This window comes from Cinclus cinclus, chromosome 1, assembly GCF_963662255.1.
Source record: "Cinclus cinclus chromosome 1, bCinCin1.1, whole genome shotgun sequence".
Taxonomy (NCBI): domain Eukaryota; kingdom Metazoa; phylum Chordata; class Aves; order Passeriformes; family Cinclidae; genus Cinclus; species Cinclus cinclus.
Window position 1 is genome coordinate 125,097,567 of NC_085046.1, and position 27,489 is coordinate 125,125,055.

Sequence of the window (27,489 nt, forward strand, 5' to 3'; positions counted from 1 at the left end):
GGAGGAATAGGAGACATAAGTTATTGTAATTTTTTCTTGTCCTCCCTGTCCTGTTGTTGTTGGGCAGGGGACAGTTCCAAGGTTTGTGAGTGCTGGCCTTTCAGGCACTTGGCTTCATGGTTTCTCACAGAAACCTGGAGTTTCCAGCTGGCATAAAAAGACCGTGAGAGCAGCTCAGACTTTTTCCACAGGCTTTATTATCGTCCGTGAAGGGGTCAGGCTACAGATCCAAAGATGGGGGATCACACATGTACTTTTATAGGGTTTGGGGGGATCACAAGTAAACCAATGGAAAACAGGGTCAACATATTTTAGCCAACTACATTATCTTTCTTTCTTTGGGACAATCAATTATAAAGAATCAAACCTAACCAATAATATTCTAAAAAGATAAGAAGAAGAGCTTGCATTTTCTCTAACATGACTCATTCTAAGCAAGTAGTTTTTCTTATCTCAAAGGAAGTTCCAGGAGGCCCTCACAGGGATGTCTGCAGAGGGATTCGTCTCCTCTACAAGTTATTCCCCTGTTTTCTTTATATATTTTTTCCTGTAGCTTTTGTGATAGATTTGGTCTTCAGTGCTCTGGTGACTAAAGTATAACGCTGTATAAAGTCTTGGAGACAGAAAGTATGTTATTCCTTTTATTTGATTGTTGCTCTAGCAAAATGTAAAGAAATCTACAGTGGGTGGTGTTTTTTCTTTAAATACTTAATTGAAAGTCATTGCCAGGATCACAGCATTCAGCTTAAAGTACTAAAGGTTAGACTACCTATTTAAAAGCCTGACTTGTCCAGCAACTTTTTAATAGACTAGAAAGCCAATCTGATGACAACAACACGCAGCTTATGTTCTGTGTAGGATCAAATCCATTCCAGTTTCTTCTCTCTGGAAAAGTGGAAACAACAAAGTAACAGATACATCGTGTTACTTTAAGTGTGGCTAGGCTTTGATCACATCAGCCCAACTTACAAAACTAATTGTGAGCTCAGTAAATAACAATCCATACTGCACAAGTAGAACTTGAGTTACTATACACATTTCAGGCCCCTTTCCACATTCAGTAGATGATTAGCAGGATGCTGCCTGGAGCTACTGGATTTTCCCAGTTTCCAGCAAGCAGCCTCATGGCACCAAGCCTGCTTGTGTACTCAGCACAGCAATTTGGTTCCAGGGCAAAATGTTCAACTTCCCCACATCAGTGGGTTTGTGCATCTTATGACCAAATTAATTTTCACGTGTTACAATATGCAGTACTTCCTCCTTATTCAAGAATGATTTGCAATTAATCTTTGTCCTGCAGACTCCAAAAAATCCATGTCACAAAGAAGCCTGAACTAAAGAACAGATTCTCTAGTGCTTAAGAGCAGGCAGAAATTCACACTGCATTCTTCCTAACCATTAAAGAAATCAATAGCACCCCCTCCTATTTGCACTGACATCTTTTCATAAAACTCCAAGGAAATTCATTATGTTTGCAGCATCTATTCTCACAACTTATGCTGAATTTGCCTGATGAGCTCAGAAGATTTTGGGGCCAATTTAAATAGACAAAATACAATCCTTTGCAGAAACCAGGCTAAAAAGGGCACCTAAGGGATTACTAATACTTACCTTATTTATAGTCTTCCTTTTTTGGACCCAATTTTGGCTTTGCCAACTGACTACATTAAGAAAAAGGACAGAGGAGAAAAGAATAGCTGAATTAGATGTATTATACACAATTCTTATATTGCATTGCATTGCGCACTTCCCCAAGACTGGGGGAGTTCACCAGGTTTATAACCTGGTGCTCTACATCATGCAAAGAAAAGCCTGTGGGCCCCAAAGAGGACCCAGACTCTGAGTCTGCTGTGCACTATACACACACAGTTCTCAGAGGACAGACATTTCCTAACCATAATCTTGATGCTCCATAGGGCAATTAGTACCTCAGTCGCCTAAGAGGAGGAGAGATCTCAAAGGAGCTCTGAAGAAATACACAGGTTTTATGCAAGCAGTCTTCTACTAGAGAAGAGTGATTCTGGTTTTAAGAGACTGGTACTGACATTAACCTACTCATATTCCCCTGTGGAATTTTAGCTATAGATTTGCCATGACATGACTCATTGTGCATGCTTTCTCTTTTCATTGCATAAATTAAACAGGAATTGAACACCTAGAAACAGAATACCTCATAAAATGTCAACTGACATTTACCCTTAGTATTTCCACTTTTTGTCAAAGCTAGAGTTTAAAATGGATGCTGTACTTTTTCATTGATCTTAGACAGTGTTCACTGAAATATTCAATGTTGTCAGAGAAAAATTCCTAGGAAAAGAAGCAAGAACATATTTATGTGAACAATGTATATTGACTCTAATCACACTTTAAGTCCAGCCATACCCAGGGCTTCTGAGAACCAGCTGGGACACAAGGATGTTTGTGTTCTGCCAAACTCCTATACCCTTAATGCAGCAGAAAAACACCTTGTCCTGGGAGTAAAGTCTAATTAGCAGTTTTTTCCCTGTCTCTCTTCCATTTATAATAGCATTGAGAGGGACATTAAAAGATTTCTTCCAGAAGGGTGGCATTTACCCACAAAACCCAAAGGGAACTGAAGATAGACTTTTCCATGGCTGTTGATCTTGTTCACATCAGTGTTTCTACAAGCAGGATGATGCTATTCACATTTACTATGTAAGGAAAGCTCTGATGGCCATGGGACAGGGCTTGTTCAATTTAGAATCCAAAGTTTCACAACAAGTACACCAAACTAACTCTCATGCTGAAAGTGGCAGAAGCCAGAGTAGATTCTTCTACTTTTCCATGGTAATGCTACCAAGGCATAACATAAATCAGTGATGGAGAAGATGATAGAAGTGTGAACAAGTACACGAGGACTACAAAGATGTGAGAGGGTTATACAGGGAGAAAATTAAAAGGCCAAAGTTCAAGTAGAATTTATTTTCATTAGGGTCATAAAAGGCAAGAGGAAATGTTTTTACAAATGTATCAGCAACAAAAGGAGTACTACAGAGATTCCCCGTCCTTTATTTGCCACAAAAGGAAACACAGAGACAGCAGACCTCATGGTACTCACCCCCTAATCTGGAAGACAGGGACTGGAAGTAGAATGCAGCCCATATAATCCAGGAGGAAACAGTGATCTGCTACACCACTTTGGGCTCTAATGGGATCCACCCAAGGGTACTGAGGGAGCTGGCAGAAGGACTTGCCAAGCCATTCTCAATCCTTTACCAGCAGTCCCAATTAACTGGAGAGGTCCCAGTTGACTGGAAGTTGACAAATGTAATGTCCATCCACAAGAAGGGTTGGAAGGAGCCTGCCAGAAACTACAGGCCTGCCAGTCTGATCCTGGTTCTGGGGAGGGTCAAGGTCCGGGTCATCTTGAGCACCATGACATTGTGGGATGATAGGTTGAAAGGAAAGTACAGAAGGCAATCTCTCTCAAAGAATTACTTCTGTACTAATTACTGAGAGCGGAAGCATCTGTGCCTGCCCAATGAGTTTGGGTGTAATAAAAGAGTGGGTTAGCTGGCTACTACTTATCATCCAAGTTAGAGCTTGAGAGTCTGCTGGGGTTTGGAGTCTGCTGGCTGTGATGTGACGAGGTAAGGGACAGATAAGATAAGAAGATGCTGTGTGAGGGATAGTTGGCCCTGTGGGGGTAAGGCAGCTGGGAAAGGGACAGATTGGGGTTTAGCCAGTTATGCAGAGGGGAGAGGAGTCAGAGCTATGTGGACCTGCCTATGAGGGAAGGAGCTGGAGTTGTTGGCAAGTACATTGAAAGAAGGCATGAAGAGCTTTCTAAATAAAGGACTGGTGGTGATGCCAGTCCAGTCTTGACATAACTGCAATATGAGAACATACAAGACAACCATGGGTTCAGGCTCAGCCAGTGTGGGTTCATGTAATGTAGGTGCTGTGCTGCTTGATCAATTTGGTCTCCTTTTACAACTTGGTTTTTGTACTTGGTAGATGAGGACAAGGCTGTGGATGTTTTCTACTTTGATGTTAGTAAACTCTTTGATACTGTCTCCCCGGCATTCTCCAAAAGAAACTGCCATTGCCTGCTCATGACTTAGACTGCAAAAGCAAAGCCACAGTTTTAAAGTAGATTCCACGATCCTTTAAAAGGGAAAAAAACCCACCAATCTACCACCCCAAGGATTTCTTCTTTCTTAGTTCAGTAATTTTGAAAATGATGGATTAAAAAAAAAAAAAACTGATCCATGCAACTGAAACTTCTGGAAGTGTTCCAGGGGAAGAAAACAGAGTCCATGACAAGTCTCACTCCAAGGCAGGGAGTTGGATTTGGTCTGTGCTTCCCATGGAAATGCAAGACAGTTTGGAAAGAACTGGAATATAAGAGAAGAATTTTAGTTTTTGAAAGCTATGTTAAAAACACTGAACTCCTGCAAGATGAATGATTGAGTCATCAAAGCAGGAACACTTAGATGCAGAAAGCATGGGCTACTTGACATCCTTTACCGTCATGTAAGTCATCTCTTTTTTATTAAGGTAGACCAAGATTATAAAAAGTTTAAGTAACACTTTCACCAAATTAGATTGAGTTTTAATTAAGCACAAATTAGGCCTGATTTCTAAAGAGTTTGTTTTTTAAGGCTTTTAAAGTAGAACACAGAAATACTTGACTAAAGAGTATTTCACAAGTACTTCAGGCCAGCTAAAATGCACTTAGAGGTTATATATATTTTGTGTCAAGCCCTGGTCCTGATGCCTTTTTGGCATCAAAATAGGGGCACTCTGTGTGACCATTATTAAAATAAAACCAAAGCAATGTTTAAGTTAATCTTCATGAGAAAACTTTTCAGGTAAGAAACTGAATCAAAATAAACCAGGAAGGGGAAGAACAAATAAACCAGCAAACGCTGAGGTGATGCAGAAGGATTATATTCCCAGGGGTGCGGGCAAAAAAAAAAAAAAAATTGGAAGGTTTCAGTCCACAGCAGGAATCAGAATTAATACACTTTAGAAGAATTCCATGCTGTTCTCTTGAAAAGAAAATAATTGTTGTCCTGAAACGGGTTTTTTCCCCCAGTGTGCAAAACACTGATCCAAACAAAGAAGAGGTATTTGATTTATTGGCAGTTCTGTGCAGAAAAGGGTGGCAGGCAGTGACTCCACAAAGCCAGCATACTGACTATCAAAACTTTGTAGATGCTAATGTTGATTGGCTCCCAATTACATAGACATCATATTAATTAATATTCAAGCTTCTATTGGTTGAATTATTCTCTTGTTTCTTATACTAATTAGCCTACAATGCTCAATCTTCTTACAAGCTGGTGCCCACTTTTCTTCAGCTGACGCCTTCTCTTCTTCAGACAGATCTGTTCTTGATCCAGTGGGCATGATCTGCTACTGGAATTACGTAGTTTAATAACTTTGCTTTGTTTTGTTCTCATAATCTGGCATTATATTGGTAATTTCACCAAGTGTAGCTGGTTCAGCACTCTCTTATGTCTGGTTTCAGTTATGTAATTTGTTTCTTTCTTCTATTTTTCTTTTCTATAGCTGCTACAATTAGTGAGCCATGCTAAATCTAACTTATCTATTTGGGAGCCATACACAAACATTAGAGTATGTCAAGTACACTGCAGATGGGTATCACAGCCAACTGAGGGCTGCAATTTCTTTCTTCATTTCCTAAGAAAACAAAACAAAACAAAAAAAAAGACAAATTAGGATTCAGTGTGAATACAAGCCTGAGCACCCTGGTACCTTCTTCACCAAAAGAATCAAGAATCTGTACATATATACAAGTGTTAGTAATATTTAGCTGATACATGTGCTACCACTATCACAATGTCTTTCTAGCACCACTAGCTTCAACCATGTCCTTAGGCATCTAAAACAGAGAGCAGGCCAGAGAAACTGCAGGAATCTCTATCAAGGTGCTTTCAACAATAAAAAAGACAGTTCCTGAACAGCTACTACTGAAAGCTGGAACTGAAGCAAAAAGCAGACAGAAAATGAACAAAAATACCAAGTCCAGTCACAAGAACCCACAAGCCCTGATATAACACAAACACATCTCTCCTCATGCTAAAACATTATTTTGCTAGATGAGAGAAGGGTGCATTTTTTCAGGAATAGCCTCCTTGACTAAAGAGAAGAGATTTCTCCTTTTTTTCTTAAGGCATACCTAGAAGCATAAAGAATTTTGTGTAATTTCATGCATAAACATCTGAAAGACAAATAGATTCAAGGATCTTGAAGCTGGAGACCAAATATCCAATCTATCTAAAACAACTCAATACTGAGAATGCCTGCCTGGGACCACTGCTGCCTGTGGAAGATTTCTGCTGAGGTCTAACAACTTAGAAATCCTCTCTCAGAGGAAGAGATTAGAGAGTTGGACTCAATAGCATCAAACCATTGTAGGCAGAAAGCTCCCTAAATGTCATATTAAAGATGCTTGAGCCATGCCAAGTTAGAAAGAAAGTCTAGTGAGCCTAAGAAAAGCATGAAATTCTTGTGATGTTTGATATTTAATTTCTTTTCAAGAATGGAATGGTTGCTATCTAAGTGTTAGCGTGTGTGCCTGGCTGCAAGGGGAGAAAGATGAAGTGGCAGACTGAGAAAAGCACCTCTCCTTTCACAGCCCCCCCACTTTGGAAAAGTTCTGGAGAAGGACTAGTGGCAGACTAGCTGGTTTGAGATGCCTGTGTAGGTGGACCCATTGCTTTTTCTGCTGAAATTACCAACAATTATGCCAAATTCAACAATGGGTTTCCAGTATGAGTAGATATCTTCTAGCCTGAAACGAAAGTCTTGTAACACAGGCAACTAAGCAGTAAAGAGTCATAAATGTGAGCACATGCATAACATACACACACACATAACACCATGTGACAGAAAGTGCTGTAAGACACAAAAATCTACCTCCACTAATTCGGTTTTGTCCGGATTTTCTCGCTGTTGGTAAATGCACATGCTAAGAACAGAATATAGTTTTGCCATGCTTGATATACTGACGTTCTCAGTTGCTGTGATGACAGCAGCCAACACTTTCTGAAGAAAAAAGAAGTGGAAACTACAATTCAGAATAGGACAAGGTATGCTTTCATATATTGTTAAATAAAAGTGGTAATTCGGAGAGCTGATTAAATATCTCACAAGATTTAACAAGTTAACTACTCACACTTCAGACAAATGGAAGGTTTAAAGTCCAGACAATATTTTCTTACTCATCAATCTCTGACATCAGCAATCGTAACTGCCAATCAACTGCCTCCAGAACAGTGGGGACTGACACAATCCGCTTTGCTATAGAGTGGCTGCCACCCAAAAAGCCATGGTTGTATTTAATTAGAAATGCAATACTGGGCCCTGGAAAATCTATCTTTGGAAGCCATGCTACAGATCTTCCAGATACAGCTGTGCCAGTTGGAAACAGATGCTCCTTAGGTGTTCACCTCTACCCATTAGCTGGATGTGTACTGTGCCAAACACAAGCTAGCTCCTCCCTTTTGACTCAGGAGTGATGAACTAGCAGAATGACTGCCTGTAGCAAATTACCAGTCTGTCACACAGTCCCTTCTGTTGTGGAGATGTGAATGTGATAATCTGTGGAAATGCAACACTAACAAGCTATTGGCACCACTGCTGTTCAGTAACTATGTTGTGTGAGGTTGTGAAGATACAGCTTAAGAAAGCAGCTATGCTGAATGAAAATATTACGGCTTCACAGCTTCTTGCCATTAACTCAGTCCTGCTCAGACCAGTTAGCACAAGATTCAAGTATTTCCCTGAACTTCTTTCTATCCAGCATACAGGTAAGAGGCACAAAACCCACACAGCGTGCTTTCAGCTTCTGCAAACACAACCTGTAGGACATGACAGAGGTGCATGGCCAACATCCCCAGTGAAACTTCTTCTAATTGCTGCCACATAGGTGACTGCATGCTTTTCTATTTGTTCATCAAGTTCTACACCTATTACCAAGCAAATAAACAGAAACTGCCACCAACCAAACCAACTTAATAAACCCAAACAAATAATATAAAAAACCCTATCTCATAAAAAGCCAAGAAGATATATTTTGGTGGTTCACCCAGCTTATTGACTTCAGGAGAGTTCCAAAGATATTCTCTTGTAAAAGCATCAAGTTCCAGTGACACTCAGGTTAAGGAAACAAGTTTTCTAATAAAACATGTTCTTTGACTATAGCTTTCCCCTCACAGCTGAAAAATATATGTAAGCTGAAACATCTATAAAGACTCTACCATTTCTCCAGCTGGAAATAACTTTGGACCACATGCCATTAGCACTCTGACTCTAGAAAAACCTACATGTTTTGTCTCCATATGGAGGCAGGTGTGAGCAACAAAACCTGCTAAAATTTACTTCTTTAGGACACCAGCCTTAGAAAGCTAGTTTCACGTCTACAAATTATGTCACAGCTTAAAAATGTGATCAAAATCGTGTGGACAAGCACCTTCATCAGAGGGGATTCCACTCTGGTCATATTCTCCCCATACAGAGGAAACATCCAAACAATACTCCCTTTCTCAGACAGATAAACAGTGGCTTCTTCTGCTTTGACCAAACTTCAGGACTTCAACTACCAATTTCCCAAATATTTATCCAAGCAATATTCCCTGAAAGTCAGGTCCTTCTTTTATACCCTCTCCAGTTCAAGCAAAAGAATCTCTTTTATGCCCTGCAGCTAGGTTGACTTTTGATGCTTTCCCCAGGTATAGCCTAGGATAACAACTGTTCTCCTACAGGGGACTAGAAAAGCCATGTAACACTGTACCTGTATGAATGTAAAATTCTAACACTGGATTTTGAAAGAATTTTGGAAAAGCAGGTATTATTATTTTATCCAGGAAGTGCTTTAGGTCAACCTGCTAATTTCAGGTTTAAAGCCATAACTGCTAAAAATCAAGGTCCTTTTCTGGTGCCTAGTAAATAAAAACATGCAAAACAACCCTACCCCAATCCATCATAAAAACTGTATTAATAAATAACAGTACTAGAAGGTTATCATTGGGGTATTTTAAAATTTAACAAGCCCTATTACATTAAAAATTAGGAAGAGGACCCCGTCTTCTAAAATAGAGCAAAAGCAGTTTATACCAGCTGCAGAAACAACTGTCATAGTCCCTTACAGACTGAATTAATTTCACAAGCTATACAACCCTCTCATAAATTGTTTGAGTTAGCACTGGTTAACAATCAACTTAATTTCCAATCATAAAGAAAATGTCCTACTTCAGTATTAACAAAATTGAAGTTAGACTTACTCTGAGCTCAGAGTAATCCACATACACTCCTCGTTTTTTAGTTTTGATTGCTTTCTTGTCCCATACTTGTGGTTGCCCATCCACCTGAGAACATCCTGCAGGAAGGTGTACCTGTGAATCTGGAATTATACAAATTTAAGTCAGGATTTCTCTTAATGTGGAATAAAGTATTCAAAAAGTATCCTGTATTTGACATAGGGTACCTGTCTACAATAACAGAAGAAAATTTTAGTCAATTCATGGTGCTCAAATGCAAGTACATGAAAATGATTGACAGAGAATTATCACCAAAGCAAATACTGTATTAGCTGTTAACTTACAGTAAAAGAGTTTTATATGCAGAATATCCTTACCTGCATTGTTTTTTGATGCAGGAGGTTCAGCAGCTTGCCTCATAATCAAGTCCTCATAAAACCCTTTTCTTTCAGCACAGGTAGGTCGCGGGATATTGAAAACTTCTCCACGATTAGCATTAAACAATGTTTTTATCTAGACCATGAGAAGAAAAGAGATTTCAGATATAAAGCCACAAAATTTTATTTTCTATTCCAAACAAATGACTGCATTTCTAAATTACACTGAATACTCCTCTAGATAAAACAAGCTATTAGAAGTTAATATCTTGGTCTAAACGGCTAGATTTTCATTGAACTGGAGACTAAAATATCTTCTCTAATCAACCTTCTAGAGTTTAAGATCCACGGAAAAAAGTATGATAACTCAATCAGAAAGGGGTAACATTCAGACCCCAAATACTGCTCATTGTACATTTACCTGGCCTGATGTCCTTTAGCTTGAGTATTTATGACAGCCACAGAGGGAAGAGGCAGGGGTCAGCAGACAAGCGCCAACTTTTTGGTATTATGGGTTGTTTCCATTATTTTAAATTTTAGAAGGAACTTACTAATTTTATTAAAATTTCTGTTACTTAGACAAAATAATCATAGCAGCATATTAATATTTTAATCACCTTCCTTTGATGAACACTCAGATTCTAGAAAGCATAGCATATGTTCTTAATTAATTTTCTTAAGAAATACAACTAAAAATCAATTTCCAGTTGCTTAAACAGAAGTTAGTCCTTAGCTTTTTAATTTGACAAGTTTCCACCTAGATGAAGAAAGAAATTGATTTTTTTGTGAAATAATTTAAATTAGAAATTACATTCTATCACTAACAGTGTGACCACAGTACTTTTTCAGTAAAAATGTTTTCAGAAAAACAAGCTTTTTCTCAGCTACCTTTCAAGCACCGTGTATTCTACACTAAGTACACACCAAACCATCTTGAAGCTACTGAACTCGTTGTCTGAAGTGTATCTATATATCTGTCTAGTAAGCACAAGTGTGTTAAAAGGGAGAAGAAGTTGGGTCAAAGTCAATCTCTTTACTCAGAAAACACTTAGACAAATGCTTTCAGCATTGTTTTGTCTAAGCAATTTAAAAGACAGGGTTCTGGTGCCTGACTAATAAGAGCATAAATCTACTTAAAAGCAGCACAGTATTCCAATGTTTCAAGGAGTTGTAAATTAACAAGAAACTGAATAACAAAGAAAGAAAACTGTTGACAGAAATACCTCTTCAGGGAGATCTTCATGTGGCACATCAGATGTTGCAAGGAGCAAAACTGGAGCAAAGTATGGAATGCTATTGAGTAGTCCTGTAAAACCAGCTTTCAGTGTAGGTCCAACAGCCTCCCACCACGAAGGGATTTGTGGGATATAAATGATACTTGGTGCTGTTCTTTGAGCTTCTCGTATCAACTGGTAAAATGAAAGCTTGGATAAGAAAACTACATCATGTAGAACAGGCCCCTAAATAACCGTACATCAGTCAAACTATCTTGTGAAATAAGAGTGCATAAAGACAAGACATCAAGACAAACCAATAAATTAACAACTTCTTAGCAATAAGGTAACATTTTCACTTTGACTCAAATATAGACATTGTTATGCAGACGGAAACAGAACTGAATCAGATTTCAAAACTACTTAGGGGTAAGGTAACTCCTAAAGAGCCTCAAAACTCAGATGATGTGAGGATGTGCCTGTAAAATCAAGACTAGCCCTTCAGCAAGATGTGATAGCCTGGAGAAATCGCTACACAACTGCAACTGCACCATTCCCAGTTCAGTGTGGGCCTATACCCCACATTAGACTGCAGTACAGCCTGAACAAAGACCTATGTGTAAAGATGAGAGCTAACACAATAAAAGAAGCTTGGTCAGAAATAACTTCGCATTTTATAAGAGGTGACCAGTCCTTAGCCTGCCTGAAGTGCTAAATCGCTCAGAGCCTCTCATTCCTCTCATTATCAAAGTATCCATCAGACCACATGATGTGCTTTGAAAGACCACAAACCACTGCCTAGAGATGGCACCACAATCACAGAAAAGGGCACAAATCTACTGCATGAAAGAAAGAGCAACAGTCCTTTCACATGACAAATTCCTCCATACACTATTTCAGAGTAACAATACGCAGGGAGCTCCTGTCACAAGATAGAAAATGTGGTTTATCCATGTAGTAGACAGGGTATTTATATAGCCATAGGTGCAACCATGACATAAGAAAAAGAGAATTGCTCCTTCTGCGTGGCAAACCAGTATCCAGTCACATGATGTGTCTGTCCTGACTTGTACAGCTCTAAAATGCTAATAAAGATAAAAATATTTTAATACAGCAATACCAAGTAATTAAATTGATTTCCTGCCTGAAGGTTAAAAATCAAAACTGCAGTAATCTGCTTATATTTATTTTTTCTAGTTAAGGAACACACATCAGTTTGCACACTTAAGCATTCCCTGAATTGCAATGCTTTCATTGCATTTCACTGCAGCAGTACAAACTGTATATGTATAGTCAAAAAAACTTCTTTTCACAAAAACTCTGGCTGCCCCACATATACAATAAAAAAGAAGGTTACAAAAAGTGTATGATGCCATCAGGCTGATGCAGAGCCAGCTACTGGGAGCACAGAGATTTAAGAAGCAACAAAAACAACTTTCTGGATCCCATCAAGACCAGGAGGACTACTTTCCACAAAGAGGGGCTTATTAGCAGCACTTCCCATCTTCCCAAGCTGCTAGCAACATCCTCCCTCTTTCATTTCAAATAGAAATGAAACATGGCTATGTACAAATGTCTCTATACAGTATCATTTAATCTACAAGAAAACTGCATTTTCAGACAGTAAACACAAAACAGCAAATCCGAATCAGGCCAACTCCACTAACAGTGAGTTGTGCTTATTTCACTAGTTTAAATACAATTCAAGAATCCTATGAGATCAATCAAAAAATCCAAAAAAGATACCTGTGAACATGTTTCTTCCTGTGATGTGGTGCTAACAAACAAGGTGGATAAATCTAGTGTATAAGCTGGAAACTTTTCCAGGGCATGTAATACAGCAGGTGCCAAATCAAAAGCCTGCCCACATCCTGGCTCTTCAACTAGTAAGAACCGTGGCCTGAAAGACGTTGGCTGGTAAGAAGAATTTCTACAACAATAAGAAGAAAACAAGCTTTAAAAAGAGTGATGAAGAGGCTCACAGATGTTAAATACATTTCTCATACTTTTGTGGTTTTTGTAAATATGCTCCATGTTCTACCAAACAATAAACTGGTCTGTGATTCTGCAATCAAGAAGACCAGTCTGTTTATCAAAGTCTGTTTTCTCAAAAACTGGCATCACTCTTCTGCTAAAAAGTCCTGCTGCCAGGTCCCAGCATGTCTATTATTCCTTTTGCTGAGTTAAGTAACAGTTCTTAAATCCCACAGGGGGACTGTCCAGGCAAATACATACAAAAAAGCAGGTCAGTAACCTCACACGGGGCAAAATAACAACTCTCAGGGCACAAACAAGTCTGGGTCTCTTCACTGCCCATACACAACCATTATCAGCTTGTCTTAACTTTAAGTCAGATCCCTACCCCTGTCAAATTTAGCTAAAATTTGGCCACAGTTCCTGGAGATGGTGGGAAGAAAGGGGCAAAACCACATTTCTACGAAAAAAGCTCATGTGGGTACTGAAACACATTATTTGTATCTCAAGAAGAACATGATTTGATTGCTTAAATTATAGCACTACGCTAAATATGTATAAGATTTATATTCATTTTCTTCAGTCATTCCAGTGGTTTCATCTTTGACTTGTGTCAATTTCTTAGTCATCTTGCTTTACTTGCATGAAATACACTTGTGAAGAGGTTTGTGCATTTTCCCACCACATTACTATTGTACCTTTACTTGGTGAAGTCAAAGATCCTAAAGACCTAACCAAGCTCAGCAAGTCGTATTTTCTGGGCAGAACAGACATAGGAAGGGAGAAAAATATCTGACAATAATCTATTTTTAAAACTATTGAACTACATTATTTCCACAATTAAAATGTCAAAAGATAACAGAAAATCTGTAGGGTAAAGGTAAAAAAAATGCAGACATCATTTAAATTTCTCTCACAGTGATTTAACAAACAAGTTCTTGATTTTGTTTCTGATATATAATTTGCTACTGGTTCAACCATCTTGGAAGGTAGAAGGGTAAAAGATGGCTACATAAATCCATAGAGGTTTTTTAAGCTAAAAGGACAGAATGAGCTTTTTGGGGGTCTTGATTCTTTGAAGGAATACTATGGATTAAACCAACATGTTTTAATAAACAGTTTGACTTAGTAAAAGAAGCCTGTAGTCAGAACAGTTAGATCTAGTACCCAGTTGGATCTTCACAGTTGAGTTCTTGCAAATATTGATCACCTTCACACCCCTTAACTCCTTCATCTAGCAACCCTCACATATCTACATAACATGCCACAGATGCAGCCATCTCAAAAATGTCACCATAAAGAGCATAAACCTGTACCTGCTAAAAGTGCGGAATTCTGCCTTTTTGCTGTCAGGCCTCTTTTCAGAGATTGATGGTAAGTCATCATCACTGTCAAACACATCATTCCCTAAAATAGCATTTAAAGACAAGAGAAATTTGTTATCTTCACTGAATAGTTCATATCTGGCTCTTGTTTAATACACCTTTGAAATCAGTGCTGAAAACCATTTCTCTTGCATTTTGTTGTTTGAATGCTTTTATCTGAAGAGTACACCCTACCACAGATCTAAGAAGATCGCACAAGTTTTTACAAAGTTGTCCTATGTCCTATGATTTGCAGCAGATATTATCTCTCTATTGACAAACACTTGGGAGGTTTTTCCTTAGAATAAAGATGATCAGGAACAACTTCTGTAGTTCCTAGATACCAGAAAAAAACTTTCTCCCCGCATTTAAGCATTTCTTTACTATATTAGTAATAGTTATTTGCTATATCAGCAGACAAAGGAAGGGTTACAGACTTCACTTATGTGGACGTCCATAAAGTTTTTGGCAAGGTCCCTCACAGTGTCCTCTTTAAATTGGAGATGGATGGATGTGATAAGAAAGTGGTTGGATGGTTACATCAACAAGGTAGCAATTAATTGCTCAGAGTTCCAGTTGACATCAGTGACAAGCAGTGTCCCTCAGGGTCGCTAATGGGACTAGTGTTATTTAATATCTTTATTTATAACATAGATGAGGGAATTGACTGTAACCTCAGTAAATCTGCTGATGACAACAAGCTGAGTGGTCCAACTGACACACCTGAAGGACAGGATGCCACCCAGAGGGACCTGGACCAGCTCAAGACCTGGGACAATGAGAATCTCATGAGGTTCAACAGGTCCAAGTTTAAGGTGCTGCACCTGAGTCAGAGCAATCCCCAGTATCAACACAAGCTGGGGATGAACAGATCAAGAGCAGCCCTGTTGAGAATGACTTAGGGTTGCTGGTGGCTGAGAGGCTGGACATGACCCAGCAATGTCTTCTTGCATCCTGGAAAGCCAAATGTGGCCTTGGCTCCATCCATGACTGCATTGGCAGCAGGCTGAAGGAGGGGATTCTGCCCTTCTGCTCTGCTCTGCTCTGCTCTGGTGAGACCCCCACCTGCAGTGCTGCATCCAGCTCTGGGGTCCCAGCACAGGAAGGACATGGACTTGTTGGAGTGAGCCCATAGGAGGGCCACCAAGATGATGAGAGGGATGGAGCAGCTCTCCTATGAGGAAAGGCTGGGAAAATTGGGTTTGTTTAGCCTGGAGATGATGAGGCTTCATGGTGACCTCCTTTTGGCTTTCCAGTGCCTGAAGAAAACCTAAAGATGGAGAGGGACTCCTTACAAGAGCATGTAGTGAGAGGAAAAGGGGGAAAATGTTCAGACTGAAAAAAATTTAAACTGGATATTAGGAAAAAATTCTTTACTGTGAGAGTGGTGAGGCATTGAAACAGACTGCCCAGAGAAGTCAGAGATGCCCAATTCTTGGAAGTCTTCAAAGCCAGGCTGGATGGAGCTCTGAGCAATCTGATCTTGTGGAAGGTGACCCTGTCCAAGGCAGGGGGGCTGGAACTAGATCACCTTTAAGGTCCTTTCCAATGCAAATCATTCTACGATTCTACGGTTTGGGAAGAAGTGCCTCATATGTGAAACCTTAGATTCATCTCTGAAATGATTAACAGGATGTGAGCTACTGTCAGTAACAGGGCTCCAGTAGAGGACTCATAGTTCTTCACTGCATATTGTAAGGCACACACAGCTCCGACTCTGCACACACAAAGTATGAAATTGTACTGTCATTATGGCTGAGAAGTTTGTGTATTTTTGTTGCAGAAATCAGAAGTTTTTGCTTTGGCAGTATTTTAAACAATTAGATGTTATTGTAATACCTTGGTTCTTCTTAAGTGCAAGCTTTGCATGGGGAAATGCTCTCTGCAAGGCTTGTAAAATTCTTTCCAGGGTGTTTTCTAACAGCGGCTTTGAAATAGCTGGTAGTGCTCTCCCAGGTGAAGCCCCAGCTCTCTGTGATGCTGGAACAATCTTCTGCATGGCTGTGGCAAAATCCTTTGCTGTTACTTTAATCGATCTGGCATCTATCTTCAGTCTTTTGTCACTCTCATGTATCTGCGGATAGCGGCGGCGCAAAGCACAGAGCCCAGCTTCAACACATAAGGCTTTAATATCAGCACCACAGAAACCTAACAAACAAAAAAGAACCACACATTACGCCAATGTATATATGTGTTATATTGGTTAAAAACTGTCTAGATGGCTGGGCCAAGAATGTTGGTGAATGATGCTAATCCAGTTGGCAGAGAAACGCTTGGTTCCCCAAGGCTCAGTACTAAGTCCAGTCCTTTTTAATATTTTAAGCAATGATGTGGATGAGATGATTGAGTACACCCCCAATAAGATTGTGGGCAACACTACATTGGGTGAGAGTGTTGATCAGCTGGAGAGCAGGAAGGCTCTGCAGGGGGATCTGGACAGGCTGGATCAATGGGTATGAGGTTCAACAAAGCCAGGTGCCAGCTCCTGCACTTCAGCACAGCCCCATGCAGTGCTACAGGCTGGGGGCAGAGTAGCTGAACACTGCCCAGGGAAAAGGATCCACACTACTTTCAAACCCACCAACACATTTCTCAGCCAGGTCTTCAAGTAAGTTGTCCGATGGCTTCAGGGTCCAGTCTCGTGTATGAATTTTGAAAATTTCTAATCTTGCCTAGAAACAAAATGGTTGCATTTTAGTTCACATTTAGTTTATTCTTAAGAAAACAGCCCCAACACAAAACCCCCAAACCTCTCACATTAGTACAAATACTTTTCCTGTCTGTTAAACTTCTAAGTATTTTAAATGTCAGTTATTAATCTACTCTCTGCTTCTTCAAGCAGGAAATTTAATCATTCTTAAATTCTTACATCAAAATCTTGTGGGGGATGCATTGAAAAAAAAGACAGGTGCATCTTCTATAAAAAGTGAGTTCCATAAGTGTGAGACCTAAAGATTTTGAAGAACAAATTGTAGTAAAGCCTCATCTGCAAATAGATATTTTTCATCAAAGAAAATTCTCTCAAATTTAGCAAAATTCCACAGTGACGGTTTCAGTAGTTCAACGAATTTGCTTTTCTGCCAGCCCATTCAAAGAAAACAGTCCTAGTCCATTTAAAATTGCTACAGTTTCTACCAAGAACAAAAATTATGACTCAAACTACTGTCGCTCATCCAGAAAATGTCAAACATTGCCCATTCTTATCTCAGATCCTAGCAAGACTTTCAGTGAAGTATATCTTGGTACACAGAATAATTATTGCATACTTCTAGAATTCTTCCACAGCAGGGAATTTTGTATTACATTTCTTTCATGGTACCTTGTCTCTTGTTCCTGAGAGCAGATAAATACTGGATACAAATGTTTGTGCTAAATGCCCTGTTTCATGCACTTTTACTAGCCTTCAATCCAATTAGCCTTTTATCTTTGCTCCAGAAAGTGCCAAGAAATATCAGTGATAGCCAGAGAAAAAAAACACAAAAGCAGGGTTACAGTTTTGCACACCATCCCTCTCCCAGCCATCCCCAACCCCAATATTTTTGGTTGTTATAAAACAAATTTCTTCATTGTTTAGCTATTGCCACTGAACTCAAAGTGCTACACCTGTGCAGTGTACTATTTTGTCCAAGAGAGAAGCAACTACTTGTTGGCATCACCTTAATCCTATATATATTCAGTACCAGGTTTTCCCTTCAGAGTACAATGGAATGGCTGCAGATATCTCTCTTGTGTCCAAGCTGTACACTACAGATGGAGACTTGCACTGCTCCACGATGCTGCCCTGTTACAGGGGTTTGTTTTAAAGGTGGACTTTGCCACTTAAGTTGAAGGTCTGACCTCTTTGTTTGGCAAGTTGAAGAGGAATTCTCGTTCAAAGCGCCCAGGTCTTCGTAAAGCAGGATCTATAGAATCCAGTCTGTTGGTGGCTCCTATTACCACAACCTCTCCTCTGCTGGCTAAGCCATCCATAAGTGTCAGAAGTGTCCCCACAACAGAGCTAACAGAAAAATGTAATTTTCAATCACTGGCTTAGCAAATTTTCTTCAGTCCCACATAACCTTCTCCACTGATCCTTCAAAAAGGACAAGTTTTTATTGACAAGATACTGATCAGTGAAAGAATTGTTTTAAGACATAGCAAACTACAGATAAGGTAACACAGACCTTGTACTGATATCAAGCTTAGTGAATGGTTTCCAATTATTGTTTAAAAATCATCTGAAATTCACTAGCACTAGTGAATCACTAGTTTTCAGGTTAAATGAAGGTGTCACATCAGATAAATAGGCTGCGGTCTTCTTTTCACAAAGATCAAACATCTTCTACATAGATACAAAACATGTCCTACCTATGAACTTGGTCTTGTTTGCTGGACCGTACAGGAGCAAGAGCATCGATTTCATCAAAAAAAATAATTGATGGTCGCATCTGGTAGGCCTACAATAAAAACACAGGAACACTGACATCAGGAAAACAATACTACTTGAAAGACAAAATGCATTAAAGATATTATGGCTGGAAAGGCACTGGAACTAGATTTTTCAGACTAGCATCAGGGATCTCTCCTAATTAACCTAATGTGAAAGAGCAGCCTGTCAACAGAAAACAGCAGCCTGTCAACCCACTGAGAGTGGGTGGCAGGAAACAAATCATGCCAGTAGTTTTTATGGCTGTTTCGCAACCATGAGAACAGACAGGACTCAACATTTCTGGAAGTCACCTTCCATTACTAATTTAAATGAACATGTTTTGACCCTGCATCTGTTTCCCTCTCTCCTATAAGCTACCATCTCTTGCTTCTTGAGACCGTTTTTGTAACTGAGTTGTGTATATGGTGGAGGTTTTTTGAGGGTGGTGGTGGTGATTTTCTTGTTTGCTTTACTAGTCTTTTCAGTACCTCTCAAGAGACTCCACTGAAAAAGGGAATACTGATAATCCCATTTCAATGGAAGGAGATTACAAAACATGAAAAAGAGTAAGATCTTCTTGACCACAAAAAATTAATTACAATTCCAACAGAACACATGGCATGTTTCAACCTTACCTGCTCAAATACTAAACGAAGCTGTCGTTCAGATTCTCCTACCCACTTACTCATGCAGTCAGCAGCACTTCTCATAAAAAAGGTTACTTTTCTGTCACCTCTGCTACATTCATTAGCTAGTGCACGAGCAACCAGGGTCTTTCCAGTCCCTGGTGGACCATAGAATAAACAGCCTCTACAATTTACAAGAAAGAATTGTTTTTTTAAATCACATTAAAAAAAAGTCATGGAAAAATATCTATTACAAACCCCCATCCCTAAAACACACAATTCTGCTCTTCTAAAATTAACATTTCATGGATAAAGTAGTAACAGCTGAAGTGTGAGAAAAGTCAAAATTGTTCCTACACAATTCTGCAAGGCAGCAAATGAAATTAATAATGCAGAGAGAGAATAATGCAGATGTAAAAAATCCTGAGGAAAGATAGTAGCATCCCAGTTCTGACAAACCAACAGAGATGTTTAGAGTAGGGTGGAGCAAAACAAGAGCAAAGATTCTTCCAGTGAAGAATCTGAGACTCGGTTAACTTAGGAATCACCAGTTCCTTTTTCAATGATACACTGCATAGTCATTCTCGTTTTCACAGAAGTCAAGATTTGAGAATAAAGCATTTCATTCTCCCTTGAAAAGCTTTAATTTACTGGATTTGGTCTCTCTTTGATGGTGATTAAGGAAGAGGAAGTAGTCTGGGAAGGTATTCTGCATTTCTGTATTTCCACCAACTAGAAGAGCCAACGCACTGAAACTTCAAAAACAATTTCAATGAATAAAGAGGCAAAGCACAGCTTTTCTTTTTAAATGTTTGCGATACTTTTAAATTCACTGGAAGCAAAGAATTTGAAGTCCTTTTTCAATATACCATGACTGAGGATATATAAAGCAAATTAATCTCTAATAATCTCATTTCATAGCACAGAATTCACTTAGCTGTGTAAGAAGGCAACAAATTCTTATTTTAGCCCAAGCACAAAAACCACTGCAAACTTATAGTTACAAGTCCCATCAACTGTAAAACTAATACGTGAAAATACTTGGGGGAGAAAAGGGTTGATATAAGACAGAACTGGACTTCCACAAAACAAACTACAGTTAACTAGCAGCAGATAATTCCTTCCTGCTCACAAACTAATCAAGTCCACTTGCATGCAGGACTCTAAAGTAAAAAAATCTCCAACTCCACCTTTTAAAGGATAGTCTTGCCACACAATAAATCTCTGAACCTACATATATGCTGTATTCTATCCTTTTTTTAATTACTTTTATTAGTGCTAAAAAGAACCACAAACACTCCTGAACATTTTGAAACACAGAAACATGTTGATACTTCAGTTTAATATTCTCCTGAAAATAATTGCATAAGAACAAATGGTTTTAAATGGTGCCTCTTACCTTGGAGGTTTAAACTTCAATATTTCAAAAACATCAGGATAAAGCAATGGCAAAATGACCATCTCTTTTAAAGCTGAAATGTGGTCAGACAGACCACCCACGCCATGAAATTGCACCTAAAGATGAAGTCAACAGAACACGTGTTAAAGAAAGCTGAAACCTCTAGAAGATTCCATCACAAATTAGACATCAGTAGAAAGAAAATGTTAGTGGCAATTTGAAAATTGCATGAGAGAAAACTGTAAGTCAAGGGAGCTGTAGATGGCCCATTAATGGAAGCTTTCATAAATACTGCACATCTCACTGACACAATGAAGTAAAAATCCTTACTGAACCATCTATTTGCATTTGCTCCACACCAGCCAGACTTGCTCCAATTTTCATGTGATCATTGTGAACCTCATTTAAGTTGCCTTTCCGAGTTGTTTCAGTTTTTGTGTGATCATTTGGAGCTCCCTTTATGTCATCTTTCTTAGAGTTGGCCGAAGGAGACCTAATTTGTATTAGGGAGAAAAAAAAAAGTGTTTTTAATTTATGATGCAGTTAGACGACTTTTGATTTTCTGATAGCAAATTAATCCAAATGATTTTATAAATGAGCATAAACTTCCTAAATAGTTATTAATTCCAACTGTTTTACATTTAATGGCCATGAGTAAATACAGAACTTCAAACTGAGTTAATTATTTTAGTAACTCTTAGCACCTACAAATATGACTATTACAAATTATAATTTAGAATTTCATTAGGCATTTTTCTTGTTTAAGGATAGTTCCATAAAGAAACATGAACTCTTCTGAGTGATTGAATAAAAAATTCCATTGAAACTTCCATACGAGCTCTCCCTGTAAGTTGTCTTCAATTTTATTTAATTGTACCCTTCAAGATTAACTCTTAAATCATAATTTGTACACCCTTCATTCTAATATTTTCAGAGGGATATTATGTCTTCCATTCCAGAAAAATTAATTTCAGTTACATAATCTCAGCCACAACCCTCATCATCACCTTATCAGTGACCAAAAATACATCATTTTCAAATAAAATGGCTAATAAAAAGGATGGCCTCCCCTGCAGTGTTTGCTTCCCTTATACCCTCATACTACCAGAGTAATAATTTACAATTATATTAATCCCTAATTACAACCAATCCAAAAAACTTTGAAAGCGTGTCATATGACCAACAGCACTCTTATAAAGGGGAACTATCATAAACCACATACTAACCTTTTACGTTTTTTGCCAGAATCTCTCCTTTTGACAGCTGACGTATGTTTGGACAACCTTAGGTTATGTTTTCTTAGATCTGTTGAAAGTAAAGAATTTATAACTGGTTACAAACAAGTTTGATAGAAACCAGGATAGTCAGAGGCAGAAAATGGGACAGGTATTATCCATCTCTAAGTTCAGGGAAAGTTTCAAGGAGGAGATGTCAAGTCATTTAATCAGTGCACAATAGAAGTAAAAAGACACAGACCTGATCTTTAAGAAAAATTGAAAACCACAAAAGTAAGATTATTAAGTCTCTTTAAATGCTATTCTTTTAAGGGGAAATAGGTCATTTTTTTAACTGAAAAGAAGCAACAAGGATGCCAAATGGCAAGAAAAAAAATAGAATGCTCACGGGATACATGCATTCAATAAAATTTACTGGCAGAACGAAGTAAGAAATATAAAGAGAAGTTGTGTGCATGCATTTTCATTTAAAAAAGATCCTAAACCAACAGCTGCCAACCTCCATGCAAGAAATTAGCTCTCAAGAGAAACTATATTTATAATTGTAAAACATACAGTATTGGGTCTGGCTGAAATGGAGTTAATTTTCCCCACAGCAGCCCTCACAGAGCCTTGGTCGCTGGGAAGGTGTTGATAACACACCAGTGTTTTGGCTGTCCCTGAGCAGTGCTGACACAGCATCAGGGCTGTCTCCCCAACATTCCACTCCCAAGCAGTAGGCTGGCAAGATCCTGGGAGGGGAAATAGCTGGGATAGCTGACCCAAATTAACCAAAGGGATTTTCCATACCATATAACATCAGCTTAGTTATAAAAGTTAAGGAAAGTAGGAGGAAGGTGGAATTTAAAATGTTTGCGTTCTGGAGCAATCACTACACATGCTGAAGTCCTGCTTTCTGGGAAGCATCCAGACATCACTTGCTGATGGGAAGCAGAAAACAAAATGGGGTTTTTTTTCATTGTTTATGCACAGCCTTTTTCTTTTGCTTTGGTGAACTGCCTTAACTACAAGTTGTCTTCCATCTCATTTTCTCTCCCCAGTTCAACCGAGAAGCGGGAGTGATAGATCAGCTTGGTGAGCAGAGGTGTCCAGCCAAGGTCAGCCCAGCACACCTACTTTCCAGTGGAGATTGATAGCGCTCAACAGCTTTCCTCTGCCGGAAGGAGCGACGCAGACCATTGCCTTCTTTTCCTTCATTCCCTTCTGGTGAAACTTCTGCAGATCAACAACGATGAGTTGTGTAAGTACTGTTGCAAATGTGATGTATTCAAAACACACTACATGATGTATTCCCACCTGTCCACAACTTCTTATTTTGTAAGCATTTTGGAAAAACATGGATTATTTTTTTTTCCTCTGAATACCTGTTCTGAGCTCACTACAGTAGGGCCCTAGAGCTTACAGCCTGTAATGGCAATAGCAACATAAATTCTTTAACAGATGAAAACCAACAAGTAGTTCAGCCCATCTTAATTGACAAGACAAGGCTTCTGGCTAGAGCGTGGTCAAGAAAATTTAAAGCAGAAATAGCCAACAATGCTACCTTGATCATCACAGTTTGCATTGCTAGTTCCTTCCATATTGAGGCTTTCCTAATTAAGAGAAAGAAGAAAGATCAGTCAGAAATATGCAAAATACCTGTGGGCATATTTGGTAATTATATAGCAACATTATCAAAGTACTCCATACACACAAAAGGTAAATTAGGCACAGGAGGAGAGAATGGGAGCAACTCTCTGGGACACAGGATTAATAATAAGTATTTCTGCTCTAAAGTAGGGTTGAGTATATATGATAGTTAAACACTCCACCAGATGCAAACAAAAAGAGTGCATCAATTAATCCCAGGTAAATAATACAAGAGTGTAACAGAACCTAGGACAAAGCAATTCCTAGCAGACAAAAAAAATCATCCTGGAATTTGGGAGATGATAAAGAAAGTATTATGGAAAATTCTGGTTTCATTAAAAAACAAATAAACAAAAAAGTACAAAAACCAAAGAAAACATAAAGGAATTCAAATATAAACAAAACAAAAAAAACCAACAAAAACAAAAAACTATCAAAGCAGGCTATGAAGATTTCAAAAAACAAAGCACCTTTCATTTGAAAGGACAGCAGACTAAATAGAGGAAGACTAAGAGGGAATACCGCTGCTGAATATAATTTTAACATGAGTTTTCACAACAGAGACTACTTGAGCTAACAGGTGAGGCTTGCAAAAAAAAAACATAGATAAAGCCTGCATCAGTTTTTATTAAGATTTCAAGTGAAAACTCAAGCCCTGAAACAGCTGTTCATAAGCAAAGTCCATTCAAAAGTTGTAAGGCAATTCAGAAGCACAGTTCACAGCATGTATTGCAGCATTTCACTGCTATTTTTGAGTTTCTTCTGAAGAAGATATTTCCTCCACCCTTTTAGTGTAGATGTGACATGACTGTAAGGTATTCACTACAACAGGAGAGCAAAAATAAATAGTTTTCTAGACTAAACTACGCTTTGGAAGAAGTTTGCTAAGCTAAATTAAAAATGCAACTAAGTCATTCCTCTATGTGAAATACCCTACAAATCTTCTCCCTGTCATCCACTTTTTGCCAACCTGCTTCTGAAGTACTAAGATGCAAAGTTAATATGTAAGAGCAAAGATAGACAGGTACAAAAACCCTCATTGAAACCAGCACACATAACCAGTATAATGTTTCAATATAGTCTGCACAAAGCAAGTCATTGATCTTCAGCCAAATTTTTCAACACTACCTAAAAATTGGGTCAAAAAGTTTACTTTTTTAAAGAGAGATTTGAGAACACGTGGTTAAGCATTTGCAAACATACACCATTTTCAGGTTTATTTTCCCCTCTTGCTGAACACAATACAAAAATCTAATTAAGCAGTAAAAAAATGAATCCTGAAGATCATATTAAGATAACAGAAAGAAATTATGGAAGTTTGCCATCACACTTAGGTTGCTCTGCATGATAGTGTTAAGTCATTTTTAGTTCACAGCCTTCTCAGACAGCAGACTCACAGAGTGTGTCAGAAGGAAGCAACAAGGACCATCAACTTCAACTCTTAAGATTGCTTTTTCTTCTTGTAGCTGGAATTAAGGCCTTACACTGATTTTCTACAACTATATAAGGTTAAAAAAACAGCTCATTGCTGTTACACTTCGCAAACCTTTCAGAAAACAATGTCAGTGTGGCCTTCACAAAGACACACAGACAGAAACACTAGGACTGCTTCACTTTGTATCCCACTTTCCACCATGTCTTAACTTGACCTGGCATTAGAAAATAAGTTTTAAGCCTGAAAAAAAAAAAGTTTATTAAACATAAGGAGCTTCTGATGCCGAGGAAACTGATTTAGAGGAAAGGCTTAATCTACTGAAAGTCGCAACATAGTGTGATGGTTTTGGAACACAAGAATCAGCCCACACAAAACAGATGCTCAGGTGTGATGATCTCTCTGCAACAGGCAATCCCAAAATGAGAACACCAGTAGCCAATCTAAACATTAGCCGTGCCCAAATTCTTTATACATGAAACACCTGCCAAATACATCCTTCTCAACATACTCTGAACTGAAGTCTTAAACAGACAAAAAAACTCAGGTTCAAGAGCTTGGCCCACACTTTTTATAATCTAGCACTTGAACAATAATGACAGGACATACCCATGCAGGCAGAGTAAAAGAGAGGGACCCTGTGTGCCAGCTGTAGTGGAATGTTTACAGAAAGGCCCTGAGGTTGCTTAGCAATAGCCCCTCCCCAAAGTTCCAGGTTTGGCCACACCCAGTCCTGGTGGGACTCCGCTGTGGAAAGTCCGGCTTGCAGCCTAGAACTTCACAATTACAGAATCATGGAATGGTTTGGTTTGGGTTGGTGGGAACCTTTAAAGACCATTGGATTTCAGCCCCTCTGCCATGAGCAGGGACCACTTTCACTAGATCAAGTGGCCCATCCGAGCTGGCCTACGATGGGGCTCCACACCTCCTCCAGGCAGCCTTTCCAGCGCCTCGCCAGCCTCCCACCAAAGGACCATTGTATATCTAGCGCCAAGTAAGAAAAGTCTCAGAATAAACGCATTAACCTCTTGCTGCCAGGGACAATACCTTCTTCTGTTGTCAAAAGAAGGAGAAAATCCCTAGCCAATATTAAGCACAAAGGCTTACTAATGAGGCTCATTTAAGTAACTTTGCAAGATGGGGAAAAACCCTAGTCACTTTTAAATTTGACAAAAAAAACCACAAAACAAAACAAAACAAAACAAAACAGATGGATTTGTAGTGGTGTAAATACTTTGTCAAGTCTGCAGCTTTGGTGGACCTCAAAATCACCTCTTCTTCAGCTTTTATCCCAGCCTATACTACAGAAAGTATAATATGAAACAGGTTTCATAGGATTATTTTCCATAAATACAAATGAACTGGCATTAATTCTGCTACTGGCTTTTAATTTGTTATTAATTCAGTTTTGTGTTATCTGTTCCATTACTTTTTCCAAGGAATTATGTGACACTGACAAGTTATAATTTCCTGGCTCATTTCTTTTATTCTATTTAAAGAGTGGCATGTTACTTTTCCTTTGCACTTCTGAAATTTCACCTGTGTAGCAAGAGTTACTGAAAATCAACATTAACAGCCCAAGTCCTCAACAGCACTTTTAAACCTGTAGGATACAGATTAGCCAAACCTGCTAATTTAAAAATGTTTCATTTCCTGTTCCTAAACAGAAATAGAAACAACTTTAAAGTTCCTGAAGCAGATACAGCTCTTATCCCTCCAAATCAAGCCAGTAAGAAATGAGAATGCCCAGGATCCCACATCCCTTGAAATAAGTCATAGAGGACAATGAAAAGAATAAGTTTTGACTGTGATACAGAGAAGTGAATACGAGTCACAAGTGAATACCCTTTGACCTGTTAGTTGTTAAAACATAGTAGTTTCTTGTTTGGCATATGTGGAAACTGAGATGTAGGGAACCTTAGCAACATCCACAGTGCATGTATCAAACATAAAAACAGAAGTCATGAGGTCTGAACAACTCATGGCCTAACAGCTACTGGCAGCTCTTCATACATCCTCCCCTATTAACCCAGAGGTTCCAACCAAATATCAGAGCAGGAAAGAAACTACGTACAACTATTCATTATTAGCTGGTTATCTTTTTATTGGAATCACAGTTAGCACTAACCATGAAAAGGGAAGTAAAACAAATAACTGCTGGGGTTTTTCTTCCTTCTGTACAATTGCTGGGGTTTGCCTCAGAGCAATTTACTTTTGCAAAGCAGTCAGCACACATGGAATTAGCATGATGCATAATTACACATAATTTTTAAAATAATACTGATAATAATTTTGTATTTTACATAGTATTTTTAAGGAGGTAAACGACAAAAAAAATGGTAATGGAGACATAAATACAAGTATTGTGTTAGAAACCTAGAAAAACAGATAGGGAGATTACATGTCAAAATGGACCAGTCAGTAAGGTATTGATAAAGAATTACCCACATTCTCTCTTTACTTATTGTAAGGTTGACGTTCTGAAACACACCAAGTATGCATATGCATAAAAGAATTATGAAGTCAAAGATTAAAAAAATTAAAAATTTAAATAAATGTCTGATATAGTCTAGTAGTGAA

The 27,489-nt window shown here is 38.6% G+C and overlaps 1 protein-coding gene across 1 annotated transcript; it reads right to left on the minus strand.

The window, feature by feature from the left end:
* Positions 1 to 5,824: 5,824 nt before the first annotated feature.
* LOC134057719 (ATPase family AAA domain-containing protein 2-like) lies at positions 5,825 to 27,156 on the minus strand. The gene is given in 20 exon segments (XM_062514717.1): positions 5,825 to 5,872; positions 6,910 to 7,038; positions 9,276 to 9,394; positions 9,629 to 9,764; positions 10,852 to 11,037; positions 12,589 to 12,772; positions 14,133 to 14,223; positions 16,020 to 16,328; positions 16,762 to 16,852; positions 18,018 to 18,177; positions 18,528 to 18,616; positions 19,224 to 19,398; positions 20,614 to 20,729; positions 20,944 to 21,106; positions 21,840 to 21,918; positions 22,965 to 23,063; positions 25,820 to 25,893; positions 26,113 to 26,149; positions 26,152 to 26,186; positions 27,122 to 27,156. Coding segments are annotated over 20 exon segments (2,355 nt in total).
* Between the last annotated feature and the right edge of the window lie 333 nt (positions 27,157 to 27,489).